The 24,694-nt window shown below is 48.0% G+C and overlaps 2 protein-coding genes across 3 annotated transcripts in view; both read left to right on the forward strand.

Moving 5' to 3' along the window:
- CFL2 (cofilin 2) overlaps nt 1-24,694 on the forward strand; it is a 93,297-nt gene that overhangs the window by 56,933 nt on the left and 11,670 nt on the right. The gene's annotated exons all lie outside the window — the stretch shown is intronic.
- The window catches only part of SNX6 (sorting nexin 6), a 58,458-nt gene continuing 54,176 nt past the window's right edge, over nt 20,413-24,694 (forward strand). Inside the window, exons 1-2 of one of the 2 annotated variants that reach the window (XM_056133136.1) lie at nt 20,413-20,476; nt 20,638-20,685. In XM_056133136.1, coding sequence (XP_055989111.1) covers nt 20,471-20,476; nt 20,638-20,685 — 54 coding nt within the window. In that variant the 5' untranslated portion in view covers nt 20,413-20,470. The other variant, XM_056133135.1, reaches the window with a different exon arrangement.

The following is a 24,694-nucleotide window of genomic DNA, read 5'->3' on the forward strand; positions in this document are numbered from 1 at the left end:
TCAGTGACACTAATTTCACAGCTACTTCCTACCTCTATAGGTCTGAAGAACATAATTTCTCTGACAGGCCAGGAAAAATAAAAGAGTTTGAAGAATATCTTGTTATTCTCTTCCCTCCATACCATACTTCCATACCATAGATCCTATCAATCAGACTGAATATCTTTCCATTTATCAAGACCTCCACTCCTGTGCCCCATACCACACAGATTTCTAATTTCTGTTGTACTGGAGTTCAAACCCAGGACCTCACACATGCAAGGCAGGTGCGGTGCCTCTTAGCTCCATCCCCAGCACCAAGCCAGACCTGTAAAATAAAAATAGTCTCGGGGGTATGGTGCCACCAGCAGTTTAATCTGTACCTGTGAGGCGAGTGCATCAGCAGCCTAATGGCACCTTCAGACTTCCAGATACCCCAAAATTGCTGCTGTGCCTTTGGCCAGACTCCAAAACCTTGGGGCAAAGTTTACCAAGAAAGTAAACGGCCAAAAGTTAAGTATGTGGGAGACACACCCACAAACCACCTCCGGCTCACCTATATACTTGGAGGCATGGCCTCTCTGGTTCCTGATCGAACTGCTTAATGGCCGTGATCCCAGAGACTCAGAAACAAATCTCGAAACCCAACGGTTTTTGGCAGAAATGCGTCCAGTTCCTGCAATAAGTTACCAGCGCCGGGCCACCCCAGGTGGGAATAGGTTTCGTGCCTTGGCCTGCTCCCCCTGGCAACCCAGTGGCCGCCATCCTCCAGAGGCCACTGGACAGTCAGCTTTGGACCCGCAGTGACAAGACATGTGGGGCCTCACAGGATGAGGGTGGAGCCAGCCCTTTCCTCCCCATCCCAGTGAGACCCCGAGTCACCGCCCCCAAATGGCTTTTCTGGCTCCTAATCAAGCTGCTTAATGGCCATGATCCAAGAGACTCAGAAACAAATCTTGGAACCCAGCAGGTTTTGGCAGAAATCCACCCAGATTTAATTGTTAAAATTTCAGAATTTCAAAATTGCGCGTCTACTACTGCAGCCACATGACATCATATGTTATTCATAACCAGCAGTAGAAAACAAATTGTCTACTATTGCCTTTTCAGGAGATCTGAGTGTTGGGGTAAAATCCCAAATAATATGGTGGGTCTGGTGTCAAAATATTGAATGTGATGAAAGTAGAGAGAGAGTAATGTGGAAATCATCTTCCCCACAGGTAGGGGGAGGGTGTGGGATGGAGGTATACTGGGGTTTTCGGGGGTGGAGAATGGGCACTTATGAAGGTACAGGTGTTTCATTATATGCCCAAGATTTAAACCCAAAAGCTTTGTAACTGCTCTCACGGTGATTCAATAAATAAAATTATAAAAAAAAATGAAAAAAAAATAAGGTGGAGTTCATGCCCAATTCAATCAGCTAATCAGTGGCTGAATAAATAGCAGTACTCCTACATTAAAAAAAAAAAAAAAGAGTAGTCTCAGCCATGCAGTGAGTTTCCACAACAGGTGGTGGTAGTTTTCTCCTAAATTTCTAAGTTCTCTCAGACCTACGTTACATAAGGTCTCCATTCACCTGAAGACAGGAGAAGGAAAGAAATGTATAAATGTCTTTAATAATTTAGAGTTTAGTGTATGCTGTCAAAATGAAGATTCATGTATTCTGATTTTCCTTTTAAGAAACTGCAAGGCCACAGAAATTGTGTGAATGGCAAGGTTAGAGAAGTGGCTCTTTAGAATGTGGTTGTAAAATGTAAAATAGTAAATAATTCAGTACATTTTCTAACTCAAAAATCAGAAAACCCTCAAGAGGTCATTTGGCCTAACTGCTGCTGAGATGGCCTGGACTGAAGTCATCCCAGATGGGGTGAGAGCAGGGTGTGGGGTGGGAGGGATGGAGACAAGAAGAGGGGGATAATCTTTCAGCTTCCAGCTCTCTAGGCATGTGGGAAGAGGGGTTTAAGGGAAGGGCTACTGGGAGGGGGTGTGCCAAAGGAAGTTGTATGCATGAAATCCTATGATTAAAAGTATTTAAATTGGGTCCGGAGCAATAGTACAGCGGGTAGGGCATGTGTCTTGCACGCGACCGACTTGGGTTCGATCCCTGGCATCCCATATGGTCCCCCAAACACTGCCAGGAGTAATTCCTGAGTGAAGAGCCAGGAGTAACCCCTGAGTATCGCTGAGTGTGCCGCCCTCAAAAAAAGTATTTAAATCATAGTGCCTCAAATTAAAAAAAAATTTTTTTTTTAAATCTCTAGGCATGGGGCCAGAGAGACAATAGAGTGCGCTTGCCTTGCATGCAGCCAAACCAGGTTCCATTCCCAAACCCCATATGGTCCCCAAGCCCCCCAAACCAAGTGATCCCTGAGCGTAGATCCCTGAGCACAGCCAGGTGTGCCCTTCACAAAACAACACACAAACACACACACACAAAACAAGTAACTAAATAAATCTTTACTCATGAAGTAGGTCTTCAAAATTGTGTATGCAAGGCCTGGAGAAATAGTAAAATGCAGCCGACTCAAGTTTGATCCTCAACACGTACGTGGTCCCCTGAGTCCCACCAAGAATGATCATGAGTTACAGAGCTAGGAGTAAGCCCTGGGCACTACTCGGGGTGGCCCCCAAACAGAACAAAAACCTAGTGTCTGCAGACTGTTTCTTCCTGGCTGACGTCCTCATGCTAATCCCCACTAGAAGCTTTCCACGAGGAAGACCCACTGGCACCCACACAGCTCCGTGGGGTGAAGGCTCGTCTAGAATTTGGTCACATTCCAAGGAAAGCTAAACCTCCTGACCAAGCTCAACTGCAGGTTTGCGAGGGGGCGGCCTCACCTCAGAGTCCTTAAACACCCCCATTCCATCATTCATCCCCGCCTCTGATGCCTGAGTGCACCTCCATCTAAAGTCTGAACTGAGGGGTCAGGGAGACAGCTTAAGGTATCTGGGGGTCTCCCAAGCACTACCAGGTGTGTCCCCCAGCACCTCTGTGCCGAGCACCAAACCTGCAGGCCTGCACCTCCAAACCTAGTGTCACCAGGAGTGACCCAGGGCCCAGTGCCACTGGGGAAGCATCCTCACCTTTCAGCCTCCAAAAAAATCTGACCAGAGGAAATCAAGACCTGTGTGTCTAGATGTGCCCTCCTCTCTCACTTCCCTTCTCCCCACAACCCATTAGGGAGACAAAGGATTGGTGCTACTGTCTCCTCCACTCCAGCCTCTCCTGAGCAGGCGGGAACAGCTGGTTTGTTCTCAGGGCCCTCTGTGTTCCAATGACTCTTGCAGCCAAGTGTCTGTGAAAAAGAGCAAGGGACTCCTCTCGCTTAAAAGGGGAACAGAAACCTTCCAGGCTCAAGCTATAGAAGGAATGCTGGGGTACAAAATTTAGGGACATGCTTATAGGCACAGTTTTATTTATTTATTCATTAAAAAAAATTTTTTTGGCCACACCCAGTTGCCTGGCCCTGCACTCAGGGATCATTCCTGGCAGTGTTAGGGGACACATTGTACTATCTTTCTGGCCCATGGAACTATTTACAAAACACAAGTCTAATTTTTACTAAGAAGCAGCCTGACTTCTTAGTAAAGAAGACTTTATTAAGTTCTTTACAAAGGACTTAAATGCAGCAGCTCTGTATCACTGAAGTCATGATACTTGAATAAAAAAGTCACCCCAGAACTTTTCTGCTCAAAGGCAGCCTTGATTTATAATGTAGTTCCCAACTTAAATTTTCCATTTGGGTGCCAGAGAGACAGCCCAGGGGTTAAGATTCTCACTTGCCTTGCACATGGCCAAACTCATTTTGATCCCAAGCACTACATATGGTCCCTTGAGCTCTGCCAGGAGTAATCTCTGAGCAGAAACAGGAGTAAGGCCTAAGCACTATCAGGTTCAGCCCCAAAGCAAAATCAACAACAATAACATCCCATTTTATTGCAATCTGATAAAAAAAACTGTTTGTTGAGAATCCACTAAGGGCTCCTTGGCTATGCTATTGCAATTGGGAATTTATTCCTTCCTTCAAGAAGACTTCAGTTGTTTGGGATTTCTGCATGCTGAGTTTCTGCTGTCCCAGGTCCTGTGTTATCCAGCCCTCTGCTCTGATTACTTTTCCCTCTGTAAATAAATCCTCCATGAATAACCTTCACTGGAGTGTGACATCTGTTTCCTATTAAAACCCCAACTGAGCAGAAGCAACGCCCTGCCACCACCAGACCTGGCTGGCCCGCCATTTGGTCTTTCTCTTTTTTAATTTTTTTTTTTTTTTGCTTTTTTGGCTTTTTTGGCTTTTGGGTCATACCCAACAATATTCAAGGATTACTCCTGGTGGTGTGCTGGGACCATATGGGATGCTAGGGCACAAACCCAGCTCGGCTATGTGCATGTCAAACACCCTGCCCAGTATACTATTGCTTTGACAATTTGGTCTTTCTTTTTATTTCTTTCTTTTTTTTTTTTTTGCTTTTTGGGTCACACTCAGCATTGCTCTTGGGTTATTCCTGGCCCTGCCCTGCACTCATGGAGGTGCTCAGGGGACCATATGGGATGCCGGAGATCAAACCTGGGTCAGCCGCATGCAAGACAAAGACCCTACCCACTGTACTTTTGCTCTAGCCCCTTTCCATTTGGTCTTGATGCTTGCTGTGCCCTTGTTCAATAACATCTGAAATTCTGAGCAGGTTTTCACAGCAGTAGGGCATTTGCTTTGCGCCAAGCTAGCTTTGATTCCTCTGCCCCTCTCAGAGAGCCCGGCAAGCTACCGAGATTATCTCACCTGCCTGGCAAAGCCTGGCAAGCTCCCCATGATGTATTTGATATGCCAAACACAGTAACAACAAGTCTCAAAATGGAGACGTTACTGGGCCCACTTGTGCAAATTGATGAACAATGGGAGGACAGTGCTACAGTGCTTCACAATCTTATTAAAATTTTTTTGGCATGTATGCCTGACTAATGATCTTTTCCATTAAGCGATCTTTTTTTACTTATTAATTTTGGGGCACCTACTTGGGGTCACCAGGTCTATACTCAATGGTTCTCAGGGAGCCAAGTGGCCCTGGTCATTTTACTCAGGGCCTCACACATGCATGGCATGCATTCCAGCTCTTTGTGTAATTCGTCCTGATCCCTTATGCTCTGCTTTAAACAGAGTTCTCATTTGGGAACCATTTTAGATATTCAAAAAGAGCTCCAGTGGGTCAGAGAGAGAGCTCAATGGGCTGAAACACTAGTTGGAAGCCTGCCTCATGGGCTGGGAAGAAGGCAGCTGGAATAGAGAAGGGATCACTAAGAAAATGATGTTTGGAGGAATCATTAGGGATGGGAGTTGTGTGCTGAAAGTAGATAAAGGACCAAACCTCATAGCCTCTCAGTATCTATATTGCAAACCATAATGGCCAAAAGTAGAGCAAGAGTATGGGAGAAATTGGCTGCCATAGAGGCAGAGGGAGGGTTTGAATGGGGGAGGTGGGGTATACTGGGACATTGGTGGTGGAAAATGTGCACTGGTGGAAGGATGGGTGTTCATCATTGTATGACTAAAACTCAAACATGAAAGCTTTGCAACTGTATCCCACAATGATTCTATTAAAAGAAGGGGGGGGCACTGGAACTGGAACACATGCTTTGCTTGCAGAAGGCCTGGGCTCAATCCCCAGCATCACATGATCCTCCAAGTACTACCAGGAGTGATCTCCAAGCACAGAGCCAGGAGTAGCACCAAAAACAGCTAGATGTGGTCTAAAAAAACACATGGTTGGGGGTATGGTGCCGCCAGCAGGTCAATCTGTAACTGTGAGGTGAGTGCATCAGCAGCCTGATGACTCTGTCAGACTTTCAGGTACCCCAAAATTGCTGCTGTGCCTTTGGCTAGACCCCAAAACCTTGGGGCAAAGTTTACCAAGAAAGTAAACGGCCAAAAGTTATGTATGTGGGAGACACACCCAAAAACCACCTCTGACTCAGCTATATAATTGGAGGCATGGCCTCTCTGGTTCCTGATCGAACTGCTTAACGGTCATGATTCCAAAGACTCAGAAATGAATCTTGGAACCCAAAGGCTTTTGGCAGAAATGCGTCCTGTTCCTGCAGTAGGTTACTGGCGCTGGGCCACTCCAGATGAGAATAGGTTTCGTGCCTTGGCCTGTTCCCCCTGGCGGCCCGGTGACCACCATCCTCCAGAAGCCACTGGACAGTCAGGTTTGGGCCTGCAGTGATGAGACTCGCGGGGCCTCACCAGATAGGGGTGGAACCGACCCTTTCCTCCCCATCCCAACGAGACCCCGAGTCGCCGCCTACAAACGACCTCTCTGGCTCCTGATCAAGCTGCTTAATGGCCATGATCCCAGAGACTCAGAAGCAAATCTTGAAACCCAGCGGCTTTTGGCAGAAATGCATCTGGACCGCATACAAGGTGGCTGCCGCCTCAGAGCTTATAGGAAAGCCAGGCATGAGCCAGGGGCAACTGCAGTCTCATGGGAAGGGGGCGGTACCAGCTCATCCTTCACGCCCTACCGAGGTCACAAGTTGCCCCCCACAAGTGTCTCTCCGGCACGGCCATGTCTCCAGAGGCAAAAGGACTTAGTCCAGAGCCCGGCAGCTTGCGGCAGAAAAGTGAATGGACCATGCGTTAAACTACGGCACCATGCCTCCCCAGGAGGGAAAGGGTGTTGCTCCCTTCCACCATCCCCGCTCCCCACTCCCCGCAGCAAGGTGGCCACTGCCTCAGAGCTTATAGGAAAGCAAAGGTATGAGGCAGTGGTGATGGGGCAACTGCAGTCACATGGGAAGGGGGGCGGTACCAGCTCATCCTTCATGCCCTACCAAGGTCACAAGTGGCTCTCCGGCACAGCTATAATACCAGACGCACAGAAACCAATCTCGTAATTATCTGGCTCTTTGCAGAAATCCAAAATCGTTATATGATTCTCATAACCAGCTATAGAAAACAAAGTATTTCACAATGCCTTTTCAGCAATTCTGATTGCTGGGGAGGAAATTCTAAACAATAATGGTGCATCTTTTGTCAAAATAATGAATGTAATCAATGTAGAGAAAAGTTAAGTAGAAATCATCTGCCTCACAGGCATTGGAAGGGGTGGGAGGGGGGTATATTGGGGTTCTTGGTGGTGAAAAATGTGTACTGGTGAAGGGAAAGGTGTTTGATCATTGTATGACCAAGATTTAAACCTGAAAGCTTAGTAACTTTTCCCACAGTGATTCAATAAATAAATATAAGAAGAAAAATAAATAAATAAATAAATAAAACTATTTTTTAAAAAAACATGTTTTTTTTTTTGTAGGGCCAAAGCAGTAGTACAGCAGGTAGGGCATTTGGGTCCGATCCCCAGCACACCATATGTTCCCTGAAGCACCGCCAGGAGTGATTCCTGAATGAAGAGCTAGGAGTAACCCCTGAGCATCGCCAGGTGTGACCCCAAAATGCCTGAAAAAAAAAGGAAACGAAAGAAAAGAAAAGAAAAAAATTATTCAGCACTCCCCTAGAAACCCACCTTCTTTTTTTGTTTTTTCTTCTGGGACCATCCCTGGCTGTGTGCTCAGGAATCACTCCTGGTAGAGCTGGGGAATCACGGGGTATAGGGAAATGAACCAAGGTTTGATCTCCAGCATCACCGTACAATCTCTCTCTCTCTCTCCTGTTTTGTTTTTATTAATACCTTTTTTATTGAAGCACCAGGATTTCCTAGTGTTAATTATACTTTTCATTCATACATTCCAACACCACATCTATCAGCAAAGAGCCACAGTCCTCCACCATTGCCCCGAGGCCCCTCCCAGCCAACCCCCTCCCGTATAATCTCAGTTTTATAGACAAGATATAAAGTTCTTGTGAGTTTGGCCACTTGTTATTATCTTACTATATTTCTTTTTTGGTGGGGTGGGGAATGACGGGGACATACCTAATGCTGTGGTACTTATGTCTTCCTTCTAGTTCTGTGCTCAGGGATCTCTCCTGATGGGCCTGTATGGGGTACCAGGGATTGAACCAGGGTCAGCTGAGTGCAAGGCAAGAGCCCTACCTGCTGTGCTATCTCTCTGGCCCCTGTATTTCTTTATATCCCACATATGAGAAGTTATTATTTTAAATTTACTGTGAAGGTGATGACTTTTACCCACTTACAGATGATTAAAACTAAACTCCTGAAATTGCACTAAATTGTAAATCAATGAAGAGGGGGGAAAAAGAGTTTGCTCAAATTCTTCTCTTTTTGGTTGATATATAAATTAAAAGAATAATAATAATCGTGTGAATAATCCTATGCTACCCTTTCTGGACCAGACTTTACTTTCATTGCTTTTACTGTGATGAGAAGAAAGTTTCACACAAATCAAAGCATTTCTAGAACACCAGTGTTTCTACTGAATGTAATGTCTAAATACAGCTTCATTCCCATCCCAGATTTTGAGACTTTCTTCTGTCTGGGTACTCTTAAACCCAACTGGATCTGAACAGTAGTGCCAAAGAGGAAAACAGAAGGAAGCCCCCTAGAGCTTGTGACTGAGCTGCCATGGAGGATTTTAGGTCTTTTGCTAGATCCTTTTCCAGGAGCTGGAAGGTTGCCCGATGCTTGAATGTTTTCTTTCTTGGAATTCCAACAGGAGAATTTGAGGCCACTTTTCAGGCTCCCTCGGGCTTGACTCCATTAATCTTTTCTGGAAAATGGGTTTTGCCCAGATAACTCTTAGATCTTAAAGAAATAAGCTACTCTTCAAGTTTCCCTCCCTCCTTTGCTTTTTTCTTCCTTCCTTCCTCCCTCCTTCCCCTTCTTCCGCGTTTCCTTTCTTCCATTCCTTTTTCCTTTATATTTTTTTGGTTTTTGGGTCACACTTGGCGATGCTCAGGGGTTACCCTTGGCTCTGCTCTCAATGATTATTCCTAGGAGTGCTCGGGGGACCATATGGGATGCCAGAGATTGAACTTGGGTCAGTCTTTTGCAAGGAAAATGCCCTCCAAGCTGTGCTATTACTCCAGCCCCTCTTCCTTCCCATTCTTGAGCCCAGGATCTAATCCGGAACCTCATATATACAAGGCAGGTACTTTACTATTGAGCCACATCTCATGCCAATAATCTTTTCTTTTTTTGACTTTTTCTTTTAAAAAAGCACATCCAGGGACTGGAGCGATAGCACAGTCGGAAGGGCATTTGCCTTGCATGCGGCCAACCCGGGTTCGATTCCCAGCATCCCATATGGTTCCCCCTCCCCCCAACAGCACTGCCAGGAGTAACTCCTGAGTGCATGAGCCAGGAGTAACCCCTGTGCATTGCCAGGTGTGATCAAAAAAGCAAAAATAAATAATTAAATAAATAAATAACACATCCAGGTTGGTTGAGCAAAGTACAAGACAGGATGCTTGCCTTGCAACTGACCCAGTCTGGCTTTGGTCCCAGCCCCACCAGGAGTGATTCCAGGGCATAGGCCCTCCCGTTGATCATCGATTTGCTCGAGCGGGCCCAGTAACGTCTCCATTGGAGACTTTGTTGTTACTGTGTCTGGCATATCGAATACATCACAGGGAGCTTGCCAGGCTCTACCGTGCGGGCTAGATACTCTCAGTAGCTTGCCAGGCTCTCCGAGAGGGGCGGAGGAATCGAACTCTGGTCGGCCATGTTGGCTGCGTGCAAGGCAAACGCCCTACCCGCTGTGCTATCGCTCCAGGGCATAGAGCCAGGAGTAAACCCTGAGCACCTCTGGGTGTGACCAAAAAACAAATAAATAAGTACATACATACATGCAGGATGAGAGAGAGAGAGAGAGAGAGAGACAGGGAGGGAGGGAGGGAGGGAGAGAGTACAGACAGTAAGGAATTTGCCTTGCATGTGACTGCAGTGTCTGCAATCCTGGTTCAAATCTTTGACACCACTTAAGATCCCTTTAGCACTTTTAGGACTCACTCCTGAGCAGAGTCAGGAATAGCCTCTGAGCATTGCCAGGTATACCCAGCGTCCCCCCAATTTTTAGGATATCCCCCCTAAAAATTATTAATAACTAGAATATATGAGCCAGAGCAGTAGCACAGTGGGTAGGGCGTTTGCCTTGCAAGCAGCTGACCTGGGTCCCATCTGGCATCCCATATGGTCCCCTGAGCAATATCAGGAATAATTCCTGAATGCAGAGACAGGAGTAACCCCTGAGCATTGCCAGGTATGACCCAAAAAGCCAAAGGGGGAAAAAAAACTGGGAGAACACATTTGTAACAAATGCTTTAGAAATCATATTTATAGAAACCTGTTAATAGTTCCACAGAATTTTTTTGGAAAGCTACAATACCTCTCTCACTGTTCTACATTTTAAGAATTCTCAAACTGGACCAGGGAGATAGTTCAAAGGGCTGGAGCAGTGGAGTTCATGCCCAATTCAATCAGCTAATCAGTGGCTGAATAAATGGCAGTACTCCTACATAAAAAAAAAGGGGGGACTGGAGCAAATGCTTTGCATGCGGGAGTCCTGCACTTAATCCTTGGCACTACGTTATACCCCAAGTACTTTTGGCAGTGTCCCCTACTTCTGTTGTTGTGGATACCCCCAAGAAAAGACGAGGTTGGAGAGATTGCATAGGAGGTAAAGTGCATGTGATCGAACCCTTTTGATCTCTAGCACCTCATAATTCTCCCGAATACCACCAATAGTCACTCTTGAACACAGAGACAGGAAGAGCCCCTGATATTTGTCAGGTGTAGCCCAAATCTTGCCCCACCCCATCCCATCCCCCCCAAAAAAAAAAGAAAAAAAAGGAAGAGTGCTCAATCCAGTTACCATATGGAAATTTTCACATCATCTCTTATTAAAACTTTAAAAACCACATTTGTCAGCATATTGAATGTAATTATCAATGTTAAGGTAAATCCTCTGTTAACTGAACAAAAGAATAAAAGACTGAGCTCTAATGTGATATGATTAAGAGAAGACAAAGGCTGGAGAGAGAGCGGGTAGGGCATTTGACTTGCATGCAGCTGACGGGGTTCAATCTCTGGCACCCCATATGATCCCATGAGCACCATCAGGAATGATCCCTGAGTGCAGAGCCAGGAGTAATCTCTGAGTACCACCGGGTGTGGTCCGAAAAAGACAAAGAATTTCTCAATTCTGAGAAATTTCTGAGTTCAGTCGTCAAATGCAAAATTACATCAGATTGATACTAATACACAGTGAGTAAAGGGCAATTCCCAAACTGTGTAAACTCACACAAAAGGGGGCACGGCACACAGCGGCGGTGGTGGCTCTATCTCTCCTGCCGCCTGCGTTCGGTAGTCTCACCCTTCTCCCACCCCCGGGAGGTCGATGGCGATGGTCAGGCGGAGGAAGGAAACGAGGGCCAGGCTGGTTGGTATTAGTCGTAGTTTATTTAGATCCTCTCTCCATCTACACCAGTCTTCCTTCTCTGCCTCTGCTCCTCCTCTCCTTCTTCCTCCCCCATGCTACTTCATTCTCCTTCTCCATCCCCTTCATCCTCCTTCTCTGGAGTCTGGGTTCTGATCCCTCTTTCTCTTCCTTCTGATCCCCTTCTGATCCCTTCTGAACCCCCGCCCACTCCTACAGTCTAGTTAAAATCCCAAAGCATGAGGGGTTGGGGTAATAATTACACATAGGTGTGGTCACAATCAATAGGGGTAGAACTCTTAACCTCAGGGAAAGCCACTCCTAGGACGGATCCTTTCTCAGCAGGAGGACCCACCCTAGAGCGGAATCCCAAGGGTGTGTCTCTCCTCTCCTTGTCCGACAAGCATCACTTAATCACTTAACTTCCCGTTAGTCGTCGATTTGCTCGAGCAGGCGCCAGTAACGTCTCCATTTGTCCCTGTCGCGTGCTAGTGTAGCCCAATGGTATCTCTTCGCTCCGGGAACATGGAGGGCCTCAAACCGATCGTTCATGATCTTGACAAAGAAGTCTGACCATCTGGTAGGTGGGCGGCCACGCGATCTCTTGACATCCCGTGGAATCCAATCAGTAACAGCTCTAGTCCAACGGTCGTCTTTAAATCTCATTACGTGACCAGCCCATCTGATTTTCGACACCTTGGCATATGAGACAGCGTCCCTGATCCTTGATCGTCGACGGATGTCAGAACTCCGGATTCGTTCTCTCATTTGAGTGAAACGTGATATTCCAAGCATAGCTCTTTCTATTCTTCTTTGGGAGACCTGAATGGCGTTCTCATCTTGTTTGCGTAGGGCCCAGGTCTCTGAGGCATATGTTAATGCAGGAAGAACAGTGGAATCAAAGAGATGTGCCCGGAGCCGGAGGTTCTTCGTCCTCTTAGCTATTTCTTCGACGTTCTTGAAGGCGTTCCAAGCCGCTCTCTTCCTCCTGCTCAGCTCGGGTGCCAGGTCATTTCTCATGTTGACTTCTCGACCTAGGTACACATAGCTGTTGCATTCGGAGATGGTCGTTCCATTGAGAGCGAATGGGGCGTCAGGAACAAGGCTGTTTCTCATAAACATTGTCTTCGTAAGATTCAGCTGTAGTCCTACCTTTCCACACTCACGGTCAAAGTCGGCCAGCATTTGTGCCGCTTGGCTGATGTTTGGTGTTATTAAAACAATGTCATCAGCAAAGCGGAGGTGGTGTAGTTGCCGACCATCTATCTTCACTCCCATTCCTTCCCATTCCAGTCGTCGCATGATGTTCTCGAGGGTGGCACTGAAGAGTTTTGGTGAAATGGTATCACCCTGCCGCACCCCTCTCTTGACATCAACGATCACTTCTTTGTAGAATGGTGAGATCCTGGTAGTGAATCCGCAATACAGCTCACGGAGGATCCTGATGTATTGGGCTTGAATGCCCTGATTGGCTAGGGCTTCAATGACCGCTTCCGTCTCAACAGAATCAAAGGCCTTCTTTAAATCAATGAACGTTAAGCAGAGCGGCATCTTGAACTCCCGAGAAACCTCAATGAGCTTGGTTACCGTGTGGATATGGTCGATGGTGCTGAATCCTTTGCGGAACCCTGCTTGCTCGCATGGTTGTCCTTCATCTAGTGTTCTGCCAATCCTATTCAGGATGACTCGAGTGAACAGCTTGTAGATGACAGACAATAGGCAGATCGGGCGATAGTTGCCAATGTCATGGATGTCTCCCTTCTTGAACAGTAGTACGGTCCTGCTGGTTTTCCATTGGGACGGAACCTTGCATTCAGACAGGTAGCGAGTGAAGAGCCGAGCCAGTGTATTGATGAGTACTGACGGCAGATTCTTCAGGTGTTCAGGTCTGACCTTGTCTGGGCCGGGTGCTGTTTGCTTCTTTACCAACGAAATGGCGTGTCGGATTTCGGAAGGGACACTACTTCCACTACCCAGCCGTCGCCACACTCCAGGACGCTTTCCTGACCCGCGCGGCAGCTCCGGCCGAGACCCACGCACAACTGAAGACCCACAGAACAAGATAAGTGGAACTCTCTGAGACCTTGGACTCCAGGCTCGGCGGACCCAGGGACAGAGCTTCTCTGCTTGCTCCCACCACCACAGGTGACAAAGGGATTCTAATCAGGAGCCCCACCCTACCCTGCCCTGTCTGCTTCCATCAACCACCCAGGGATCGAATTGTGCACAGGAGACCCACCCTACCCAGATAAATACCCCACTGGCAGATTTCCACTCTCGACACTACTTCCACTACCCAGCTGTCGCCACACTCCAGGATGCTTTCCGGACCCGCGCGGCCGCTTGCGGCCGCGCGACACATCATAAGACACTAAATACCCATCTTCTGGAATTGTCGTACCATATTTGATAGGGTTCAAATATGGTAACACCTACAAGGGTGATTAGAGGTCACCCCAAAAGCCTCTATACCTCTCGGAAAGACTGGCAAGCTACCGAGAGTATTCCGCCCGCACGGAAGAGCCTGGCAAGCTATCCGCTGTGTTTTCGATATGCCAAAACCAGTAACTACAACTGGTCTCATTCACCTGACCCTGAAGGCTTCACCGACATGGCAGCACTGAGAAGGATGAGAAAGGAGAGGCCGACAAAATCTCAAGGCCGACCTAGGCTGCCACAACGAAGGAAGACAAAAATGATCGTCTGTACTTTCAATGCACGTACGCTAGCATCAGATGCATCCATCGAGGACCTGATGGTACAAGCGCGAATGATCAAGTACGACATCATTGGTCTGACCGAGACAAGAAGGCAGGAATCTCACCATGCCGTTTTCGACACTGGAGAAGAATTGTTCCTCGGAACATGCGATAAAAGAGGTGTTGGAGGCGTCGGTGTCCTTGTCAACACAAACTTGGCCAAGAGCATTGATTCATTCGAATGCCTAACAACCCGAATCGGACGTTTACATTTGAATAGATGTGGCTCACTGCCTGCAGTTTCTATCTTCGTTGTCTACGCACCAACATCTCATTATGATGAAAGAGAAATCGAGAAGTTCTACATGGAGCTGGAGAAGTTCTATAAAGAAGACCACACCTTCTACCAGATCATTGTGGGTGATTTTAATGCCAAGATAGGACCGAGAAGATCAGCTGAAGAACTTCACATCAGGACCCATGGCCTAGAATGGAACGAACAGGGTGAGAGACTGTCTGAGTTCATCATGTCGACCAAGACCATTCATGGTAACTCACAGTTCCAGAAGGCAGAATCTAAACGATGGACATGGGAGTCTCCCGGTGGACGATTCCACAACGAAATAGACCACATCATATTCAATCGACGGTTTTGCCTGACTGATGTCGCTGTTGTCCCAAAATTTCGAACGGGATCGGACCACCGTCTCCTTCGTGCAAAATTCTACTTCACAGAGCGGGGAGAAAGGGCTGCAAAGTTCAAAAAGAGAACTCCCAGAATGACCACCAACTGGGAACTCTTTGGTACTATTGCGGCAACATGGGAAGATGCCATTGTTGACAACATTGACGAGGAATACGATCGACTGGTTCAGCACCTCCATGAATGTGCGAGGAACGCCAAGAGAGAGATAGCCACAAAAAGTCGCCTATCTTCGAAAACTCTTGAGCTAATTCGCCAGCGTGGTTTGGCGCATGCCTCAGGCAACCGCAAGCTAACGTCCGAGCTTGCAAAGCAGTGCAGAGATGCGATCAAGGAAGACCTCAAAGAGAGAAGAGCAGAAGTACTGGTAGATGCGGCAGAAGCCGGGAAAAGTATTCGTAACGCCTGCCTGTCCTTCGCCAACTATAAGACCAAGATGACTGCCCTCCGACGTCCTGATGGATCCATCACATCCTCCAGAACGGCAATGGAGAAGATTATCCATGACTTCTACTCAAATCTCTTCGATAGCCATGTCCACTTGCCGACATACCAAATTCCACAGGATGGGTATGTCGTTCCTAACGTTCTCCCTTCCTGACAAGCATATAAGCATATATAATATAAATCATTTTGTATGGATACCGTAAGAATTATCTTAAACTTACAGAATTGCTCTCCTAGGGCCATCTCGATCTCAGACTACAGTGCTCAGGCCAGATAGTCTTTCCCACCCCTAGCAGGATCCTAGTCTCATCGTTACCTTTGGATCATGACAGCATTTGTCTATGATCAAACTCTTATAGTTAAGAATCGTGGCACTTTGGCCTGGCCCATTTCTTTTTTTTTTTTTTTTAATTTTTTTTTATTTATTTATTGAATCACTGTGGGAAAGGTTACAAAGCTTTCAGGTTTATGTCTCAGTCATGCAAATATCAAACACATTTCCCTTTACCAATACTTATTTTTTACCATGAAGAACCCCAATAAAACCCCACCCCCCACCCCTCCCCATCCCTGTGAGGCAGATGAATTCTAGTTAACACTCTATCTGCTTTGATTAGATTCATTGTTTCAATAAAAGATTCACCACTATTATTTAGAGTTTACCCCCCCCCCAAATCAGACATGCTGAAAAAGCATTGTGAAGTGATTTGCTTTCTACGGCTGGGTTCAAGAATTAAATGTTGGTTTTGGGTTTCTGCTCTTTTACCTATTGACCCTGGAAGTATTTCTACTGAAAGTCAGATAGTTAAGAAATTGGTTTCTGTGTTCTGGAGTCGTGGCCGTGCTGGAGAGCCGCTCGCGGGGGGCAACCGGTGGCCTCGGTAGGGCGTGAAGGGTGGAGCGAAACGCCCCCCTTCCCATGAGGTTCTAGTCGGCCCCACACTCGCGGCTCATACCTGCTGTCCACAAGGCTCCCATGTGGCCGCCATCTTTCTTTCCAGAGAGGAGAGGGCGAATGGGGCAACACCCTTTCCCCTCCGGCAGACTTGATGGCCTGGATCAATGCATAGTCCGTTCACTTTTCTGCTCCAAGCTGCTGGGTTCTGCATTAAGTCCTTGTGCTTCTGGGGCCGTGGACGTGCTGGAGAGCCGCTCGTGGGGGGCAACTGGTGACCTCGGTAGGGCGTGAAGGACGGACCAGAACGCCCCCCTTCCCATGAGGTTTTAGTCGCCCCCACACCCCCGGCTCATACCTGCTGTCCACAAGGCTCCCATGTGGCCGCCATCTTTCTTTCCAGAGGGAGGAGGGTGGAAGGGAGCAACACGCTTTCCCCTCTGGGCAGAAATGATTGCCTGGATTAACGCATAGTCCTTTCACTTTTCTGCTCCAAGCTGCTGGGTTCTGCATTAGGTCATTGTGCTTCTGGGGCTGTGGCCGTGCTGGAGAGCCGCTCGTGGGGGCAACTGATGGCCTCGGTAGGGCGTGAAGGGCAGACGGAAATGCCCCCCTTCCCATGAGGTTTTAGTCGCCCCCACACTCGCGGCTCATACCTGCTGTCCACAAGGCTCCCATGTGGCCGCCATCTTTCTTTCCAGAGAGGAGAGGGCGAATGGGGCAACACCCTTTCCCCTCCGGCAGACTTGATGGCCTGGATCAATGCATAGTCCGTTCACTTTTCTGCTCCAAGCTGCTGGGTTCTGCATTAAGTCCTTGTGCTTCTGGGGCCGTGGCTATGCTGGAGAGCCGCTCGTGGGGGGCAACTGGTGACCTCGGTAGGGCGTGAAGGACGGACAAGAACGCCCCCCTTCCCATGAGGTTTTAGTCGCCCCCACACTCGCGGCTCATACCTGCTGTCCACAAGGCTCTCATGTGGCCGCCATCTTTCTTTCCAGAGAGGAGAGGGCGAATGGGGCAACACCCTTTCCCCTCCGGCAGACTTGATGGCCTGGGATCAATGCATAGTCTGTTCACTTTTCTGCTCCAAGCTGCTGGGTTCTGCATTAAGCCCTTGTGCTTCTGGGGCTGTGGGGCCTGGCCCATTTCGATGCCAGGGTAGCTCACCACTTGCCCTGGGTCCATTCAGTCCCTCGTCGGGACCCTGCTTTTGGGGTGTTAGGAACTAAGGGCAACTGAGGCTTAAGTCGAGAAAGCAGATGCCCGGGAGTGAATAATATTCATTTTTTTTCATTTTCATTTCATCATCCTGTTATTCGTCGATTGCCTCGAGCAGGCCCCAGTAACGTCTCTTTCATCCTAGCCCTGAGATTATATTCAAGGCTAATTAGGAGAATGAGACCCATCATTGTTACTGGTATTTGGCATATTTGGTAGGCCACGGGGAGTTTGCCAGACTCTGCCCTGTGGGCAGGCTACATTCGATAGCCTGCAAGTTTGTCCAGAGTAGGAATGAGACAATAAGATGTCATAAAAAAAAGTTCTGATAAGATGTCATGCAGCCGCGCGGTTCCGGGATCTGGATTTTATAGTCTCTGAGTCTTGGCCGCTGATGGGATTACATGGCGCCAGGGGGCCAGGTGGTGGGTGTGACCCCCGCCTACTGGAATTTGGAGGATCTGGGTGGAAGATGCTCGACTCCAATTCGAGTAGGCTTGGAGGTCTCGGCCCCGGAACCCGCGTGGCTTTGTCCCTCTGCCAGTACCTTCATGTGTGCGGAGAGTGGTCTCAGCATGGTGGTGGCTGGTCCTGGAGGTCTTCAGCTGCCGGAGCCCTGGTCGGGGCGGGGAGGAAAGCTCAACCCGCTCCCCTCCAAGGGGCTCCGGGAAGGAACACCCAGGCGCGGGGGCAGAAGACTGCACTGTTCTCGTCCGGGATCTGGATTTTATAGTCTCTGAGTCTTGGCCGCTGATGGGATTACACGGCGCCAATCAAATCCTAAATTACAAAGCATAATGTTAACGGTCTTCCTGTATCTACACAAAAAGGATATTGCTTTAAAGTAAACTGTTCATAAGGCATAAGGAGAGGAGAAAGCCAATATTTCACTCATACATATAAAATCATAGATTTCTGGGAAACTGACCTTACAAATTAACAGAGTGATTAAGGGGAAAGCTGATTAACTGGGTGGGGAGGAGAGCATAGGGAAGACTGTTTACAGATAAACACAATGGAATGGAAATGCCTCAGGAGCACTGTGATGGGTGTAACCAGATAAACCTAAGCTCCTTGTACTCCAACACCAAACATCACTGTCACTGTCACTGTCCTCCCGTTGTTCATTGATTTGCTCGAATGGGCCCAGTAACATTGTGAGACTTGTTACTGTGTTTGGCATATCAAATACGTCACGGGTAGCTTGCCAGGCTTTTGCCATGCGGGCGAGATGCTCTCGGTTGCTTGCCGGACTCTCCAAGAGGGGCGGAGGAATTGAACTCGGGTTGGCCATGCTTGCAAGGCAAACGCCCTACCCGCTGTGCTATCGCTCCAGCCCATTCCCAAACATGATATTTAAAATTGTTTAATTTTGGATTTTATTTTTAGACCGCATCCAACTCTGCTCACGCAAAGCTTACTACTGGCTCTATGCTCTGGCATCATTCCTGACAGTGCCAGAGACCATACGTGGTGCTAAGAATCGAATCCAGATTTGCTGCATGCAACGCAATGCCTTACCTGTCATATTATTGCCCCCACCTCCAACTACTTTCTTAAAATCTTTTTTTTTTTCACTTTGGATTTTTGGACCACATTCAGCTGTGCTTTATGAGCTATTCCAGATATGAGATATTCCAGTTGGTTTGAGATTGCTGCTGGTGGTGCTCAAGGGACCGAACATACAGGCCAAGGATTTAAACCAGGCCTCCTGAATTCAAAACTCGTATTCCAACCCAATGAGCTATCTCTTAGCTCATTTAATCAGTCGCTTTTTTTCTAAAGACATATTGAGTCATCAACATTCTTTGCAGATAAAAACTTTAAAAACTAACTCTGGGCACTGAAGATGTAGATCAAGGGCATGCTTTGCCCACAGCCAGTCCAGGTTCGATCCTCGGACCCCAGGTGATTCTCCAAGCCTGCCAGGAGTGATCCCTGAGTGCAGTCAGGAAAAATCCCTGAGCACTTCGCGGTCTGCTCCCCACACGCCCCCGAAGGGGGGGAAAAAAAAACAGGGAGAGAATCAAATGCAGAGGATCTAAAATCATAAACTGAGGAACTGGATCTTGATGTAATGGAAATTTTAAAAATATTATTGAACAGGGTAGCGAAACATCATTATTTGTGTCATAGGAGGAAAACTAGATGAGTTTGTGGAATGAAGGCAAAAAGGGAACTAGGAAAGCTAGGAGAATAATGTAAAAGTTCAGAGAGATGCAGAGAGTAACTGCTGTGGAGATGAGATGGTGGGAAGGAGTGGATCCAATTTTAGGGGTTGGTAATCAATTACGGAAACAAGATTTGGTTGCTGAATAAATGTTGTGAGGAGTGAAAAGGAAAAGTCCACCCCCCATTCCAATGTAGGGAATCAGATATGCAAGGTAAGTGTCCTACCCCTGAGCCACATTCCTGGTTCCAGGAAGAATTTGAAAAGAACTTTTTTTTTCAAAATAGAACTTTTAATAGATATTTTTTTCTGGCCTGGGCAGCTATAGTTGCTGATTGCTGATATCATTAATTGGATAAAAGTACAAGGATTGATACGTATGCGTGCGTGCGTGTGTGTGGTGTACATTTCTTCGTATAGAGAAAAGGGACTATTCACATTAAGCGAAGAGCCTTTTTTTTTTTTAATGACACTCAACATCAGCGCCCTAAACCCTGAGGACGTTTATTACCTGGCCGGCAATAAAAGCTTTATTTTTACAGCCCCTGACAGCTGACTGTGGCCCCAACAACGTCCACGGGCAAAATATTAATTGTGATTAATGAGCATGTGGCACGGCATAAAGACGGGTTGGTTTATTGTGGCTTCCAGGGGAACTGGCTCGGGTTTTTCCGCAGCCGCTGTTTAGGAAAAGGGAATTGGACAGCTCCCCGCGAGGCCGGCCGCCCTTCTCGGGGCAAGGGCGGCCAGCGGCTGGGCGGCCCGCAGTTTTGGGAGGGGGGGCGGGAGGCGTGCGCTGGGCGCCCCAGGTCTGGAGGGTTCAGGCGCTCACGATTGCTCGGACCCCGGCGCGGGGGCGCCTTGCGGGGCCCACTTTACCGCCGGCCGCCCGGGGCCCCTCGCGGGGGCGGGGCGGGGGCGGGGCTTCTGCGAAGCCCCGCCCCGCGCCGCCGCCCCCGACTCTCCGGCCCGCGGTGCGCAGCGCGCCTGCGCCGGCCCTCGCCTCGGAGCAGCCATGATGGTGGGTGTTCTCGGCGGCGCCGAGCCCGGGACGCGCGGTGGGGGCGGCGGGCGCGGGGCGGGCGCGGGGGCCGCGCCGGCCTGGCACTAATGTCTCCCTTTGTGTCTCCCCTACTCCATCCTCTTCCCCGCGCGGCCTGCCGGGCCCCGGCGCCCCGACAGGAAGGCCTGGACGACGGCCCCGACTTCCTCTCGGAGGAGGACCGCGGAGTAAGTTCTGCCCCTTGCCCCCCTCGCTCCCCGGTCGCCGCCGCCGCCGCCGCCGCCGGCGGAACCACCCCCCATGCCCCCGTCCATCCCCAGGGCGTGGTCCCCGCAGGGGTCCCGGCGCGCCGCGCCCCTCCCTGCCCGCGTTGCTCCTTTCGCTTTCCCCGCCGCCCCGCCCTCCCGCTGCCTTCCTCCCTCGGGACCGCCCGGCGCTGATTGACCCGAGACCCGTGGCTGCCCGGTCCCGACCCCTGCGCATCTGCCGCCTCCTCCCACGGCCGGGTCTGGGGGGGGGACGGCGGCGCCTGGAGGTGGACACCTCCCCCCTCCCCCGGCTCCCGCTCCATCACCACCCCCCCGCTACTTTGCGAGCCGTGGAAACCCTGGTGGCACCCTCAATCTCTTCTTCCTGGGGGACCTTCTGGAACCCGCTCCGCCCACTCGCTCCCCCCCACCCCCCCGAAAACATAAGCCTATGGGCTGGTTCTCAGAAGCCTTTTCTTTTCTTTTTTTTTTTTTGCAAGACATTTTACAGTCGCAGAGCCCTCAACGGCCTCTCGGGTATTCTGGGAGATTTTGCGAATTGCAGAGATTCCCGCGGCACCTTTACTTTGATGAATATCCCCCCCACCCCTACCTCCCATTCCTCTTTCTCCCCGTATCCCACCCCACCCCCCTTTGCAGAGTTCTCCTCTCGGTGGTGTTTGACGGAGTTGCGTTCCACTGCAGAAGGGTCCTTGAGGACCCTCGCGCCTGCCCGCCCACTCACTTGCCTGGGCTGCAGGGTGGCTATAGGTGAACAGCGGCTTGTCTGCGGGAGCGCTTGAAAAACACCGATGCACCGCGGTTCCTTTTAGCTGGGCACCGGGCAGCCCTCGCATGTTCTCCTTAAACGCCTGCACTTCTGTTTTCCGTTTTACTAAACACATCTTAAGTAATGTGAGAGACGCGTTTTGGCAGGTGATACTCTTATTTGGGTGGAGGGGGCGCATACCTGGCTCTTAGTTCAGGCTCTGCACTCAGGGATCACTCCTGGCAGGGCCAGGGGAGGTGGCTGGCCGTATTGGAGTGCAGGGGATGAAGCCTAAATGGGCCGCTTGCAAGGCAAGAGCTCTACTATACTGTCTCTCTTGTCCCGTTGGCAAGTAATAATCTTGTTTTGGTTCTATTTTTTGGGGGGGGCGGGGAAGTGCTCAGGGCTGACTCCTGGGCTCTGCATTCAGGAATTATTCCCTTCTGTGCATGGGGGACTGTATGGGATGACCGGGATCGAACCCAGATCTGGCACATGCAAGGCAAGAAGAGCCCAACTCCCTGTACTATCGCTCCCTCCCGGAAAGTGATATTCTTTTTTGTTTTGTTTTTGTTTTTGCTTTTTGGGGTCACACCCGGCGATGTACAGGGGTTACTCCTGGCTCTGCACTCAGGAGTTACTCCTGGCGATGCTCAGGGAACCATATGGGATCCTGGGAATCGAACCCGGATCGGCCCCGTGTGCAAGGCAAACGCCCTACCTGCTGTGCTGTCTCTCCAGCCCCGAAAGTGATATTCTTGTAGGATATTATTGTCCTTTAAGTGATGCGCTAATTCAAAAAATAAAAATAAAAAGATGACGTACTGAGAATTGATGATCTTTATAAAGCTTTAATGGTAAGAAAGATGCAGAGGTTGTGCATGCTTTATTCTATATATCAACAAACAGATGTGTTTTTCCTTTACATAGAAACATCCTTTAGAATTTATAGTTAAGTCAAAAGCATCATATGGTATTTCTGGTTTCTCAACATTCTAAAAACATTTTTTTTTTCTAATGAAATTGGAGTTAGGCCACATCCAGTAGAGCTTAGGACTTACTCCTGGCTATGTGCTCAGGGGTCACTTCCGTCAGTGCTGAGGGGAAGGGGTGTTGGGGGGGGGTGTGCATGTTGGGTATGGTATAGGTGCCAGAAGCAAAAGGAGTCAGCAACCCCTGTACTGTTTTTTTTCCCTCCTCGGTCTGATGGGTATAATACATAGACATTACATATAGTTGTGTGTTAAAATAGGAGAAACCAGTTGAGTTCTTCCCTGGGTGCTCACACGTATTTTGGGCCATACCCAGCAATGCTTAGGATTTACTCCCAGCTCTGCTCTCAGGAATTACTCCTAGCAGTGCATGGGGAACCATATGTGATTCTGGGGATTGAACCTAGGCTATCTGCATGCAAGGCAAGCACCCTACCTGCTGTGCTATGACTCCAGTTTCCACCAGTATAGTTCTTAATTAAATGAGATTAATTGATCATGGCAGTTATAATTAAACTGATTTTTTAAGCACCATGAGATAAAAGTTACAAAGTTGTTCATGATTGAATTTTAGTCATACAGTGGTACAGCATCCATCCCTTCACCAGTGCACATTTCCTGCCACCAGTGTCTCCAGTTTCCCTCCCGCCCAGCCCCACATTTTGCCTCTAGGGTAGGCACTTACCTCTCTTTCTCTCTCTTATTTTCCTTTTAGGCACCGTGGTTTATAGTACTGTTCTTAAAAGGGTATCATGCACATCACTACTTCCTTTCAGCACTCAGTTTTTGTCTAGAGTGATCATTTTCAATTATCCTTGTCATAGTGGTCCTTTCTCTGTCCTAATTGCACTCCCTTTCCCCTTTGCTTCCTACTGTAGACCCGTCCACCTGGCCTTTGTTTCTATTGTCTTTGGGTGTTATTCACATGCTATGTTTTGTTTCTTTATATCCCTCAAATTAGTGCAATCATTTATGTTTGCCCCTCTGGGAAGCTCTGACTCATTTCACTCAGAATGATGCTTTCCATGTATAAGGCAATTTCATGACTCCATTTTTTCCTAATGGCTACATAATATTTCATTGTGTAGATGTACCATAGTTTCTTTATCCACTCATCTATTCTTTTTTGTTTGTTTGTTTTCACTCGTTTTCACTCGTCTATTCTTGGGCACTTCAGTTGTTTCCAGATTCTGGCTATAGTGAATAGTGCTACAGTGAACATAGAAATGCAGATGGCTTTTCTGCCTTGTGTTTTGGGGCCCCTAGGGTATATTCCCAGGAGCAGTATTGCTGGGTTGTATAGAAGCTCAGTTTCTAGTTTTTTAAGAAATGTCCATATTGTTTTCCAGAAAGGCTGAACCAATCAGCATTTCCACCAACAGTGAATGACAGTCCCTCTCTCTCTGCATCCATACCAGTCTGGTTGTTGCTTTTGATATGTGTGAGACTCTGTGACGTGAAATTAAACTGAATTTTAAAAAATAGATAAAACCTTATATGGAACTGAAGCAGTAGGGTGTTTTCCATGCATGCGACAAACTGGGGTTCAATCTCTGGTGTCCTATATGGTCTTCTGGGCCCATCAGGAATGATCCCTGAGTGCAGAGCCAGGAGTAGGCTTTGAGCACTGCTGGATGTGGTACAAAAACCCTAACTAAATAAATAAATACATTTCCTTGTAGTGTCTTTGTCCATGTAGGATTGCTATAATTACAACTTTTAGCATTGCACTTTTAAATTATTTTGTTCCACCTTGTAAGAAGGTGTCTTGGTAGAAAAAATTCTTGAACTGAATAGTTGACAAGTATTGCAGAGGTAATTTAATGGATTGAAAAAAAATGCGAGAATTTTCATTATTCAAAAGCAGCAAATAAGTAGAAATAAAATCAGTGTTTAAAAAAAATCTAAGCAGGTGCCAGAGCAATAGTGCAGTGGGTTGGGTGTTTGCCTTGCACACAGCAAGGCTGAAGATAGAAATGGGTTCTATCTTCAGCATCCTATATGGTCCCCTGAGTACAGCCAGGAGTGACCCCTGAGCCTATATTGCCGGGTATGACCCAAAAAGAAAAAAAAAGTTTGTTTTTATGATAAATTAGAGAAGAAAATCATGTGGCCTAAGAAAGTACTGTTTTGTGATAAACTTAAAAAAGACTTTAAAACTAAATAAATAAAGCAGACTTTAAGAATATGCAATATTAAAATTTATTGGCTACTTTTATTTATCTCT

Source organism: Sorex fumeus, unplaced genomic scaffold (genome assembly GCF_029834395.1).
Source record: "Sorex fumeus unplaced genomic scaffold, SorFum_2.1 ptg000098l, whole genome shotgun sequence".
Classification (NCBI taxonomy): domain Eukaryota; kingdom Metazoa; phylum Chordata; class Mammalia; order Eulipotyphla; family Soricidae; genus Sorex; species Sorex fumeus.